A 13,041-nucleotide genomic window follows, 5' to 3' on the forward strand; every position below is an offset into this window, starting at 1 on the left:
CTTTTCTGAAGTTAGGACTAAACGTTTCAATATGTGCGCAGCCAGAGCATGGTTTGCCCTAAGCAGGCATTGCAGAGGCTGGCCATAGCCCTGCAGGCCCAGCAGATGGCACCAAGCACATGTGGTTTTGCACACCCTGAACTATATGAAAAGCTTCCCATTTAGGAGTCATTCATACCTAAAGTACGCCCTGAGACCTCATGAACATTTAGGAGTATTTTAGGAAAAGAATGAGCATTGGGAAAAATCATGTAAAGCTGTGCTCGTACACAAACTCTGTTCACCTTGCTTTGAGATCTCATTTCCAGCAATGATTGCAGCTCTGTTATTCTTTGTGTCATTTAGAAGTGTCACTTCTTGAGCGATCTGTATTACAGCTGAATGCTTTAAATTTCTTTGGAAATGTAGGATGCATTCAGCACCTGCCAGGATTTAGTTCACAGAAATTAAATCCTTTTTTTTTTTTTTTTAAACACAACAACAAATACAACATTTTTATTGTAAAAGCTACTTCAGCTGCTTCAGCGCATACCAGCAAGTAACTGATACAAATAATGATTATGCAGATTCCATGTACATATGTTTTCTGTAGCAGACCACCAAGATATAAAGTAAAGAGATACCTTATTTTGCTTTGCTGTGTCTTTTAATTATTATGGATTCTCATTTCTTAAAAAATCTCCTTTATTTCTTTAACACTGAATGTTGTGCTGCTTACGTCACATTTTTGCATGAGATAATTTGGCTTTGCTTCTCCTGTAGATCGAAGAAAATTACGGTATTTGTAAAATTAAGCAAAAGTAATAATGAAAACATTACATGAGTAGACTTGGTATTTTTTTCCAGGACCTGTATGAAATAATAAAGTCCTAGATAATATTAAATTGTTGTGAAGTGTTTAATTGCTAGTAGGAAACCATGCTTTTCTAGGATTAGATTAAGATACAACACATCTGTATGAAGATGGTGCTGGGCATATGGTGTAAGTCTTTATTAAATAAATATCTATGGTATAGTTTCTCATAATTTGTTTTATTAAACCGTTGTTAATTCCAAGTTTCAGTATAATGTCTTTCCATAAAATTGAAATGAATAGCTTGTGAACAGAAAATTACTGACTCTCAGAACTGGACTTTTAGTAGTAATCTTGTTAACATAAAGGATTACTTTTAGGAGCAGATCTTGCAAACAGCTACATACATGACTTATTCCTATGCGTTTGTCCCTCTGAACTCTCAAACTGCTCATGTCAGTGAAATTATCTGTGCATGTAGTGTTTGCCAGATCTGGCCTCAGCAATGAAAAGTCAAGAAAAGACCTTAGTCTAGTGTGTTCAAAGAGCGTTAGTTGCTTTTAAACTTTGTGTGTTTTAAGCTATATCTGAAAAAGTTTCATATTGTATGTTTGTATGTTCAGAAATGTAATTTCCATAATGAATGTTTTAACTTTCCCATAGCTTTCCGTAATTTGTATCACCAGAGACGTACTATTACAGATGGCTCTTGGCATGATCTGAAAGAAAATAAAAGTGAGACTGATACGTTGTATAACAATACCCTCTAGTATCGCTATGGTTAAATGGCTGTCAATGTTTTTGTTATAAATCCCTATTTTCTGGGGTTTATAACTTGAATGTAAAAATTTGCTCTGGGCTTACATGTGTCATACAAGGTCTCAGATGGATGTTCTTGTTTCTCAGAACTGGTTGGGGGGCAAAAATCAAAACTCATTTCAATGAAGCTAATTAAATAATAATAATTTTAAGAATAGCAAATATCAGTTTGGAATTTCTTTTAAACTTAAAATACAGTCTTACAAATTACCTGGTTCACTCCCTCCCGGGGATTATGAGAATTACCAGTTTGATAAATGCTTGAACGTGCACTATGTGAGCACAATAGCAAATAGCATGTAAAGCTGTTCATGTGCCATTAATACATAAACGTGTTTGTATGCCTCTTTTGCTTCTTAGTGGTAATGATGACCATAGAATGCTGCTTTATCATAATAGAGCATAAAGTTATAGTTTTTGAATGGCTTGAGAATGGTTTAAAAAATTACCTTTGTGTAGCTGTTTGAATGGAACTATATTCAATGTTGGTATTGCTTAAAAAAACTATCTTGTACTTACAAATGTTTATTTTGTACAATAGTATTCAGTCTACAAAATTTTATTTAATGTAGTTTAAAACAAAATTTATTTGTAGATATTTCAATGGGAGTGATACTCTTATGATGCCTGATGCTTGCAAAGATTAGAATGATACAGAAGACCAGAAATCCGTTGTTAATGTACCTTTTTTTTTTTACTCCAGGGTGTGTACCCTTTTTTGCCCCCTTTTTAACTCCTCATTCATGCTGAGTTTTGCTCTCCTCCTCATTCTCTCCCTTACCCGGAGGCTCTGCCTGTGCCTCGTCTGGGCAGGGGCTTCTCAGGGGTTCTGTGGTGCTGAGTACCAAGGGATGAGAAGTTTCGTGTGCTCCCAGCCCTGTGCACAGAGCCAGTTCCTTGACGTATTCCCTGAAGGATCTCTTAAGGTCATTTGCTTTCCCTCCCCGCTCCCGTAAAGGACCCACCACAAGCCATTTTTGCCTTTCTTGCAAGAATGTTTTAATTCTGGGAGCTCATAAATTTCCTCTGTTCCATTGCTGTGCCCTGTGCAGCTCGGGCTCTCTGCTTTTTTTGCTGAAATGTAATGTAAAAGATGGATGTGAAAGGTGACGTTCCAGCACTAACTGGGTTTCTGTGTTTTAAAGGCTCCAGTGAAAAGCTGCTCTTTTAGTTATGAGTGTCTAACAGGAGGTCTGAGAAGCCCTTTCAGGGCTGCCTTTACCCTTTTTCCTTGGATTAAAAGCAACTCCCAGCTTTGTCCTTCCTCCGAGGAGTGCGTAAGGAACAGAAGAATGTGATGTAAAGGAGAGATGACAGCACACAAAGAGGAAGGAGATCTTATCTGGTGAAAAGCTGGAGGAGGGCAAGCAAGAAAAGGTGCAATTTCGGGGGATGGTTATGATGTTAACCCTCAAGTTGGCCAGAACGTGCTCGGAAGCGATGGAGGAGGTGATCCAGTGGGTCACCCAGGGGATGTGCCTGCAGGGAACTGGATGGCACATGGAGAGGGCCTCGAGGGTACGGAGCAGGTGTCAGGCATGGGAGGCACAGAGGCTGCCAGAAGTCAGCTGTTAGGTGCACCACGGGTTGCTACAGCACAGGGGGTGAACGGGGCGGGGGGAATGAGGAGTAGGGAGAAATTGCATCCCAGCGGCGGGTGAGAAGCAGAAAATGCTTGGTCTTGGTTCCAAGCAAAACCTGTGCCTCATCTGGCCATTTCTTGCAAAAGAAACCCTGCTGGGTAGGGGCTGGGGAATGGAGGTGCCCTGCTCCGGCCTACATCGTATGGAACCATAGGGAGGCCCAGGAGGCCCACTAGGGAGAGAAGCTGGCAACTGCCAACCCTTTTGGCTGCTCCTCCACCCTTGGTCCGTTGAGAGGGAAGGGGGCTACAATATTTTTGCTGTGGTGGCCACAGCAGAGCAAGAGCCAGAGCACGTCGCAGCCCGTCCTGCCCGCGGTGCTCGGCGCTGCAGGACCAGAGGCCAGGACATGGCTGTGCCCGCTGGTCTCTGTGCCCTTTGCTGTCTCTTGGCTGTCTCTTTGCTAACAGGGCCCTTCTAGAAGCACGGCCGGAGGCAGCCGACTTCTTCACGGGGTGAGGTCGGGGCTGCCGTTTGGAATTGGAGGAGAGCAGGGACCTCCCCCACCCCGCTCCTTTCCTCCACCCCCAGCCCAAGCATAGGCGGCGGCACCTTGGGTCTTGAAACGCAGTGCTCATTTCACAGGCCACACATCACTATTGTGGAGGAAGCAGCAGGAGGATTTAGCAACAGCCTGAATGCTACAATAAGCTACACACCACTGCGGTAACCGCTGGCAAATGCTGACTTTTTAATTGTTTCCGCTGCAGGGTTAAACCTTTATTAAAGCCGTGTGAATAAACTTATTTTGATGGCTCACTGAAATATTTTAAATGCAAAAGGTAGCATAAAGCACTCTTATTAAATTCAGCTTAATTCTGCCGTTAATAAAATGCCTTTCCATATGTTGTGCCCCCATGTATTGATTCTGACAGAAATCTACTGACCAGATACAGAGTGCTCAGTGTCTCTGCCTTTCTTGTTTTTAATTTAAACAAATGTAGTGCCTGTGAAAGGTGCTAGGCTCATATCAGCAAAACAAAAGTCTCTTTATCTATAGGGGAGAGAGGAAGAGAAATCCATCATTATAAACGCTCCCGCCCCCACTGCTGTACCCGTAGATCTTGATCTTGTCTCGCCTGGTTTGCATCCGAGAGCAAGGCAAAGAGCTTAGCTGCCCTGTGCCCCATCTTCGGCCATCACAGCAGACAGGCAGCTTCTAATGCCACAAGGATTTTCTCCACGATATTGAAGGTGCTTCTATTCTCCAGCCACTGCTGAGCAGCTGCTGCATGCTGCCATCGCTGCATGCTGCCATCACTGCCATTGCTGCCGTCCTGGGCGAGCTGGGAGCTCGGAAAGCCCCAGGGCAGTTCTGCCCCCCTGCACCAGCACAAGCGGACACTGGAGTGCTCGGTACCTGCAGCTGAAGAGGTTGTGGGGCCGGGGCTGGCAATGCCGTGGATTGTATTCATGCAAGATAAGGAGGTAGAGTTGAGGTTGTCCCTGGAGAGGACAAATGGAGCTGCTTTTCTTTCCCACTGTGCAAAACACTTCCATCCTCTGTTGAATGTTTTTCACATTCGCAGGGAGGGCAGGCAGCTTTGGATTCCTTTTCCAGGGAATGTCTCCTTGGCTGGCAGACCACCAGCTGCCGTGGCCACGTAGCATGGGGCACAGGCCCTCACGGCTCTGGGGGAGCAGCAAGGCAACCGCTGTGCCCGCAGGAAAATGAGCGTACGGTGGTGGAGCCACCTTAGTTGGCACTTTGGGGCTTGTTCCTTAAGTGCTCTGGAAAGTTGTTGTCTTACATGGTAGATCTCTGATGGTGACTTGGAATACTTACATCTGTACAAACCAGCAGCCATGCTGATGACCAGGTGAAAAAAAAACACTTGTTGGCTCTGCTGCTCGATTGCATGGGAAGGTTGCGAATTTGCACAGAGCTGGCTTGCCCTTCCCTTGTGGCCCTGTGACCCTCCTGAGTATTAAGCAAACCATTTTTTTTAAAGACGGAAAATTTTTTGGTGTTGTTCTTGTAAGACAAGAACCTGGCATTTGACCCAAAATTTTAGCTGTTGTCCTGGTACCCAGCTTTTGGATTCTCAACGCACAATGTAGTGGAAATGGTCTTCGCCCCATTACTCCTAATGCTTGCATGAAACTGCAAATGGTATTTCAGCAGCGGGTGGGAGTTAGCTACCTACAGCAAGAAAGCAAAGGAGCCATCCTTCAGAGAAGAACCACAGATCAGTCTTTCAATGTGTAAAATGTTTACAGGGTTTCTTTAATTACCAAGTCTGGATTTTGCTTAAACTTGACCTCCCATTTTTTTCCAAGTTCTTTTGTAGGATTTCTCCTAGGCAGCAGCATGCTTAGATGATTTAAAATGGCTTGTGATGGGAGTACATAAAGATGTATGACATCGAATACAGGGTTTTGTAAAACATAGCATTCAAATTTACAGGCTAACCCAACTGTTTGCACTGATTTGCATTTCCAAGAGTTGTTTTCCTTTTTAATTTTTGTTAACTAGACCAACAGTTCCCGGTTTGTTTGCAGTAGGCTACAGACTAAAGGCTGCAGAGGGCAGACTAAACAGAAGTGAAACAGAGCCGTCCATCCTCCTTTTCCTAAGCGGGGAGAGAGAGGCAAAACTCTAAACAAGCAGCATAAACTGTGTAAACAAAATTTAAAAGAATAAAAATGAGAGATTCCAATTTTAATAAACCTAGGTGTTAGTGATATCATCTGTAAGGGTATTTGTGTAAAGTAACGTACATGAATATTTTTTAACCTTGCAGGATTCCTCTTAGCATCAGTGTGAGATAATTTACCGTGGATGAGTAAGGTCCAACCCACTTGCGGAGGGATGGGCTGTGGGAAGCAGGGAGATGTATGCTTGGAGCCGGGTTTACTTGCATTCACAGACCCTTCTGTAGTTGCCGGAGCTATGCATATTCTCAGGGGTCTGCCCACACAGGTCACATTGCAGGACTGGGGCTGTGGTAGTGTATGAATAACAAAACGTGCTGCAAGGCCCCTAAAAAAATGCTCAGTTATATTAAAAGGAGTAGTACTGAAAACGGGAAGCCCAATTTATTGTATGGCTGTGCTCTGCTGGAACATTTGATCTTGCTGTATTTAATTCAGGAAGTCTTAATGGCATGTGCTCGGTGCATGACTGTAATGTCCATTAATGCTCGTGGAACATAAGCATACGTAGGAAGAGGAAAATGTATGCCGTGTCCTCCATGAAGCTGAAAAGCTGAGTTCATTTTGTGGTGATGGGAAGCAACAAGACAGAAGAGAAAATCATTAGGACGGTTCAAAAGACGATGTAAGGAAGGAAAGACATCAGGCAAAGCGCCAAGGTATTTCAGGGCACATCAGACACTGCTCGACACCCTGCGGCACACCGGAGCAGGTGAAGGGCTGAGTGGTGAGGAGTAATGGTCTGCTAACTCGTGTCAGTCTGCCTGGACGTATCTAGTTGCTCGTTTCCTTGCGATTGGTGGTATTGAAGGAAATGGCATTTGTTCGCCGGCGCTACGAACCACAGGTCTGAAAAGGTCGATGGAAATCGGAATTTATATGTGAGGTGAGATGCTTAATGTCTTCATTATCAGGTCAACACCCAGCAAATACTTTCTGTTCACTTCATTTTTATAGGGAAGGCCTCCAGACTCCAGAGCTGAACTCTAAAATGCCCGTGGTCTGTGGGTGAATAGTAAATTGCAGCACACATCGCATTTCTTTTCAGAAAAGCCATTTTTAAGTACAGGAATGCCACAAAGGCTCAAGAAGTGTTTCTGGTTTTGTTTGCCTCACCCTCCTGAACTCTTTTTTTTATGTTTATGCATTAAGATCTGTGAGCCTGGCCTTGTCTTTGAGAGGCTTTCCATCCTGCTCCAAGATCCCAGAAGCTTTTAGCACTGCTGGAACTGCTGGAAAAAGGCTGAAGGCAGGTGGCCTGAAGTGGAAAAGTTGGTGCCTGCTTTGGAAGGGTTGTGTGTTGCTGCTTTCCCAAGGAACACCAAGGAGAACAGGCACACCACGGTGCGCTGATGGGAAAGATTTCATCTGGACTCGGATCTTGCAGCAGAATCTGTGCGTGCATTGTAGGAAAAGATGTCTCTCAGAGGAGAGGGTGAATTGTGCAGCAGAAGAAAATGATAATAAATGGCATTTGGTCTGCGCTTGGAAGTCTGCCTTCCCTGCTCCTAACAGCAGGATCTGGCTGGAGCCTCTGGGTCAGAGGCAGAGCTGTCCCCAGCTCCTCGAAAGGCACTGCTGGGAGCGCATCGCCGCTGGAGAACAAGTTAGGTCCCATTCAGAGTCCAGAGATAGACCAAATGAATCCAAACTCGCTTATCTTCACTTAATTAATTAGGCTTATATAATTTAGCCTTACCTTTGTAATGTAATCACACTGGTGCAAAACTGACAGCTCCTGCCTCGAGCAGTACCATTTACAAGTGAGTGGAGAGCCTTGCTTCAGGCCAGAGTCACCCTGGAGGGTTTTGTTGCCCATGGGACCCCTTCCCACAAGGCCACATTGGGTCCCTCCTCTGGGGAACCAGAGCGAGGAAGGCACTCAGGGCCACCTTTATTCCCTTCTTCAACAACCCAATGGGTTTGCTAGCAGCTTGACCTGTCTCAGCTTCCCTCGTAGCTGCACACAGATGTGGGTAGCTTTACGTTGTCCCCACACCAGCTAGAGGCAGACCTGACTGGAGCAGACCTCCCGTATACCCCGTAAAGGAGGTTCCCAGACAGAGGTGGCCGATCTCGTACCGCAGGTTGAGCGTTTTTGTCCCCCTTGCATGGTAGTTTCTTCCCAACTGAAGGACTCCATTACCAGAATCCCGTCCTGCCATTTTTAAGATTTATTGCATTTTCTCAAGGCTTGTAGGCGAGCCACGATTCAGATAATGGATCCTTCCACCCTCCAGTCGTGGCTCAGTCTTGCATTACCTCCCTGTCTCTTTGGCAGTATGGAAACAGCGCGCTCAGTTTACTGAGCCTTCCTTTTTTGTTGCTAGCAGTTAAGGAGTAAGTTCAACTGACTGAAGAGGGCTGTTCCTTAATGCCGAGGGCTGGACCAAGCAATTTCCTTTCTGATTTGTAGTGCAACCATAGCTTTTTCTGCTGTATACTCCATTAAATCAGAAACCCGCAGAGACCTTTGCTGGGGCAGGTTGCAGTTTACCCCCGTGCAGATTAGCAAGATTCCCCTGCAGACATAAATACATGTCTGTATCGTAAAACGTGCAGTTAATTATTAAAAGCGATGGAGAAAAATCTTTTATAACATGCTCCCTACTTCTGATCCATGTCACGGATCAAGTGGCATATAGAAATTTCCTTGTGCATAGTAGTGAGCCTGCTGGTTGCTCATTTCTGAAAGAGATGAGAAATTATTCAAGGAGAGCAAAGAGGAAATGCTGGCTCTTCTGTAAAACATTTAATGTTTTGCATAACTTTTTTTTCAATGTGGGGTTATGCTTAGTTTGCTTTTTTGGAATAGCTAAAGAGCAAATGAACTTCTGGAAAAGAAAAAAAAAAACAGTTGGAAGATATTTTTAAAAGTGAAGAGGTGTTGGTTTGTAGGATTCCTTGCTGCTCTCTAGACTAATTCTTTGATACTGAAATATTAGATGGAAGACCAGCTCTCAAACAGTTTCCTTCTGAACTGCATAATGCAACGTAACAATAGTTATTTATATAATGCATATGCTTCCTTTCCCTGCTAGCTATCCTTTGAAAGACTTATTAGTCCTAGAGCCCAGCACGTTGTGAGAATAAAAACCTCCAAAGTTTGACATCTTTAAATAAGCAACCAAATGTTATAAAGAACAAACCTCACTTACAGTTAGGAAACAATATTTACATTTAAGGTTGAAAAGCCAGGATGTAGGAAAATTTTGCTAATTTGGAAGGTGACCTTTAAGTGCACCAAAACCAAATAATTTGTAAGCTATGGCACAGGGCACATTCCTGCAAAATTTGTGTGAATACTGCCTTAGTGGTTCTTGAAAGACAAACAAAGAGAACTGGAATGAAATCTTTATCCCTCTCCCAAATAAGATTGAAGCTAACAAAGGCATACAGCAGCGCTCTTTCAAAGCTTGCCATTAAAACGCAGGCTCTGCAGCTCAGCTAATGAGATGGCTCGGAGTGGAAAACAATCTGTTTTTAAGAATGTTTAGATCAAAAGTAATTTCTAATCTATGAAATAAAGTCGCTTTTCAATACCTTTCTTTCACTAGTAAAGCTTTTTATGTTTGCACTATTTACTTCAATCAGATGTTTTCAATTTTACTTTTTTTTTTCTTCCTGAAAATACTTCCTAGGGTTAGTCAGTAGTGACCAACAGCATTATTCTTTTTCTCTCTCCCCTATTCACCCACCCCCACACATTAAAAAAAATGAGGAAAAGAAGAGGGGGAGGAAGAAAGAAACATCTTTTCTTAAATGATTTGCAAGCATCTGTGCTTTAAGCTACTTTTTATGAACACTCCTTAGTAATGACTCAAGGTAAAAAAGCAGAAAAGCATCCAATGTTAGGAAATTGCAATCCAATACCATGTAATTTAAACCTGCCATTGCCTCTCCTGTACTAAATGACATACAGATGGGTAGCTCTGTTCCCTCTACTTTGGGAACACAATTGGTCTTTTTATGAGTGTATATACATTACTAGCAAAAAATATTTTTGTCGGGACTGTTTATTTCTAATTGTAATGTATTTTAATTACTGTCATAATTAGAGCGCTTTTTACCTGCCGTACTGTGTCAGCTCATTTTTTGCAAGAGAATATCAAAGTTATTTTAATATTTGGTAATTTCTGTTATTACTTCAGGAGTTTTCATTCTCAAAAGCAGCCTTATTATTATTTTGTCTTTCATAATGTGATTTTTTGCACTATACAAATTTTTTTTACAGTAATCCCTATGTGCTCCTTGGATTTTTTTTTTGCTTGTGTGAATTAAGCAAAATATAAGATGGGATTTTCAAAGACGGGTAATTTCAATAGCAACTCTAAATGTTAGGGCAACTTTGCTGTTGAACCTGGTGCCTCTTGTTGCAAAGAAATGACCTGCTCCTCAGGGCTCCTATTCCAGTGCTTCAACAGGGAAAAGATCCAACTGTTACTGTTATAAAGTAAAAGGACTAGGATGCTACTAAAAGTTAAATCAACTGTGTTTGAATTCTAAAGATTTATTTTGAACTACTTTAAGGGGTAACAAAATCGTTGGATGTGGTGGCTGAACATCATATGCCCATTACCATAAGTCTCCAATATAGATGTCTTGTAAAGAACATTTTGGTTGTAGTTATTTTTTGCAGCTTTTTAAATTTTTTTTTAATGGTTGGGAAATGTAACTTTCTTGTGAATGATTGTGTGCGCAACACACGGAAGGGCTTTGGCTGTAGCACATTGTCACTGCTCCAGTGGAATCACCTGGCTCTCAAGCAAAATTCTTTTTAAACTTGGATTTGAAGAAATAATCAGCTGCAGTTCAGCTGAGCCATTCTTCGTGCATTAGGGACTGGTCTGGTCATTGACAAGTGAATGCAGAAGCTATGCTGTGGCCGTCTGCCAAAGCAATTATTCAGGATTTAAGCTAAAAAGGCTCCTTCTCCCCATATCCTCTCCCTTTGCAGGGTCATGTAGGGATAAAAAAGACTGTAAGGTGGTCTTTTCCCAGGAGGAGCTGAGGAAGCGGCTGACACCCTTGCAGTACCATGTCACTCAGGAGAAGGGGACCGAAAGGTAAGGCAGGGCGAAGGGAGCGAGGTCCTCGAAACACAGGCATCCTTCTTCTCTCCCTTTCCTCTCGCTGGTGCTTCCTCATCCTCCCCAGCATTTTTTTTTTTCCCCAGGAATTCTGCACTTGTTTACTAACCCCTACAAATTAACACCACCGAAAAGACAAGCATCTGCAGCTTGGAGGCCACGGCCAGGGGTCTTGTGTGACTTTTAATGAACACTGTATGTCTTATAAAGTCTTGGGGCTTATGTTTAGAGTCTGTTTTTAGTTTACTACAAAATGTGTGGAAGTAATAGCGGTTTAGGTACACTTTTTGGAAGACATCACAGTAAGCAGAACCACGAGGGAAATGGCCCCGTGCCAGGACGCTGAAGTTTTGAAGGTGGTCATTGTAAGTATAGACATTTTGGCTGCAGAAAGAAGGTAGCATAATTTAGTTCTTTTCCACCCCACTCCAATTTCTTTTTGAAGCACATGTGGAGAAGGTATTTATTGGCTCATTTGTGGTTGGAATGTCAAAAATTTTCAATAACTGCCCTCACATGGCTTTAGTCGTTGGAAGCCAGCCCTGAATCCTGGAGGAAAAAAAGGACTTGCTTCCAGGACTGTTTTTAGTGAATAAAGTCTCTCTCAGCTGATTCCAACACGAAGGTAACTTGCCAAGGCCTAACCATTTTTGTTGTCTAATTTATACCACTGAACTTGGCATAAGGCCCCGGCTTTACCTCTGATCCAAACGCCCTAATGATGTAACTGCTTGTTTTCATTCATGACCTGAAAGGGCTCTTTACCACACATGGGGTCCCGCTTAACAGGCAGCGCTCCTCCTGACAGAGCACGTTTATGGGATGTGCCGGACGGGAAGGAGCGGGATAATCCCTTCTCCTCCCCATCCCTCTGTCCCCCCACCACTGTGGCCGGGCACGGGGATGGACGGCAGCCCGCGCCGCGAGGCTTTCCTGCCCCGCATCCCTCCTGCTTGTGTACGGGACCAGCGACGTGATTTAATGCGCACAAACAATCGGAGATTAGGTCATTCTTAAAAATCCTGTTTATAAAAAAAAATTGGACCTCATAAAAAGGGTGAAAGGATAATAAAAACAAGCTGCCGAGCACATAGGCTTTTTGTTGGACTAGCACAGCTGATTCGTATTAGATGAATGACCTCCTAGCCTCTTAGATTGTTAACTTAGAAAAATATTCCCTTAAAGCTGTAATATTGCTTTTCAACTAAAAATATAAGGCGCACACAGCTTGAAATCATGGACCAATTATTTCATTTTCAGCTACAATACTTCTGTCACCCTGCCAACCCATCCTGGACTCACCAAACACCGAGTCTTCATTATCTGCTCAATGGCAGACACCCAAGAGCTTTACACCTCCAGCTCAGCATCTGAATGCATTAATAAAACATTTTCTAAAGGCAAACCCAGAGAAGTGCATAGGAGGAAGCTAAATTTCAGACAATCCCTGTTTATGAAAACTTATGTTTCATTTACCAAATAGAGGAAGATTACAGTTTTTCTCTTTTTTTTTTGTTTGTTGTTGTTTTTGTTGTTGTTCTGTCCTTTAAACTGTGTGACAATTTTTCTTCCTCTTGCATGATGCGTAACACCTGAGGCAAACTAATGAGGACATTCCCCTTTTCCCGTGCCTGCTTTATTTGCTTCATTTAATAAAAAACAACTGCAAACTATTGTTTTTTTTTCTTTAATATTTTTCTAAAGTCCTAGCTAATTTAATAATTAAAAAAAAATCCTTTATTTATTTTTAAAATGTAGTGTTATTGTTTTCCCAGTGCCTTTGAGGGGGAGTACACACATCACAAAGCTCAAGGAATATACAAATGTGTTGTTTGTGGAACTCCTTTATTCAAGTGAGTATACTAATTGTAGTTTTGAGATTACTGTCTCTTAGTTTATATGCTGTATAATCTTGCATATATTCCAGTATTTATGTAGTTGTATAACATAATGTAAGTAATTCAAACTGATAAGGAATGCAAGAGAAGCAATATAATCAATAATGCTGTAGTAAAATTATTCTTATAGTTAAATAAATAAA

General features: G+C 42.5%; 1 protein-coding gene across 3 annotated transcripts in view; it reads left to right on the top strand.

The window, feature by feature from the left end:
* Positions 1–13,041, top strand: part of MSRB3 (methionine sulfoxide reductase B3) — an 84,582-nt gene that overhangs the window by 21,715 nt on the left and 49,826 nt on the right. For 2 of the 3 annotated variants that reach the window (XM_040552591.1, XM_040552603.1), the window contains 2 exons: positions 10,868–10,976; positions 12,776–12,853. In XM_040552591.1, the coding sequence (XP_040408525.1) occupies positions 10,868–10,976; positions 12,776–12,853 (187 nt within the window). Of the gene's footprint in view, positions 1–1,456; positions 1,529–10,867; positions 10,977–12,775; positions 12,854–13,041 lie in introns of all 3 variants that reach the window. The other variant, XM_040552599.1, reaches the window with a different exon arrangement.

The sequence above is a fragment of the Cygnus olor genome, chromosome 1 (genome assembly GCF_009769625.2).
Source record: "Cygnus olor isolate bCygOlo1 chromosome 1, bCygOlo1.pri.v2, whole genome shotgun sequence".
Classification (NCBI taxonomy): Eukaryota; Metazoa; Chordata; class Aves; order Anseriformes; family Anatidae; genus Cygnus; species Cygnus olor.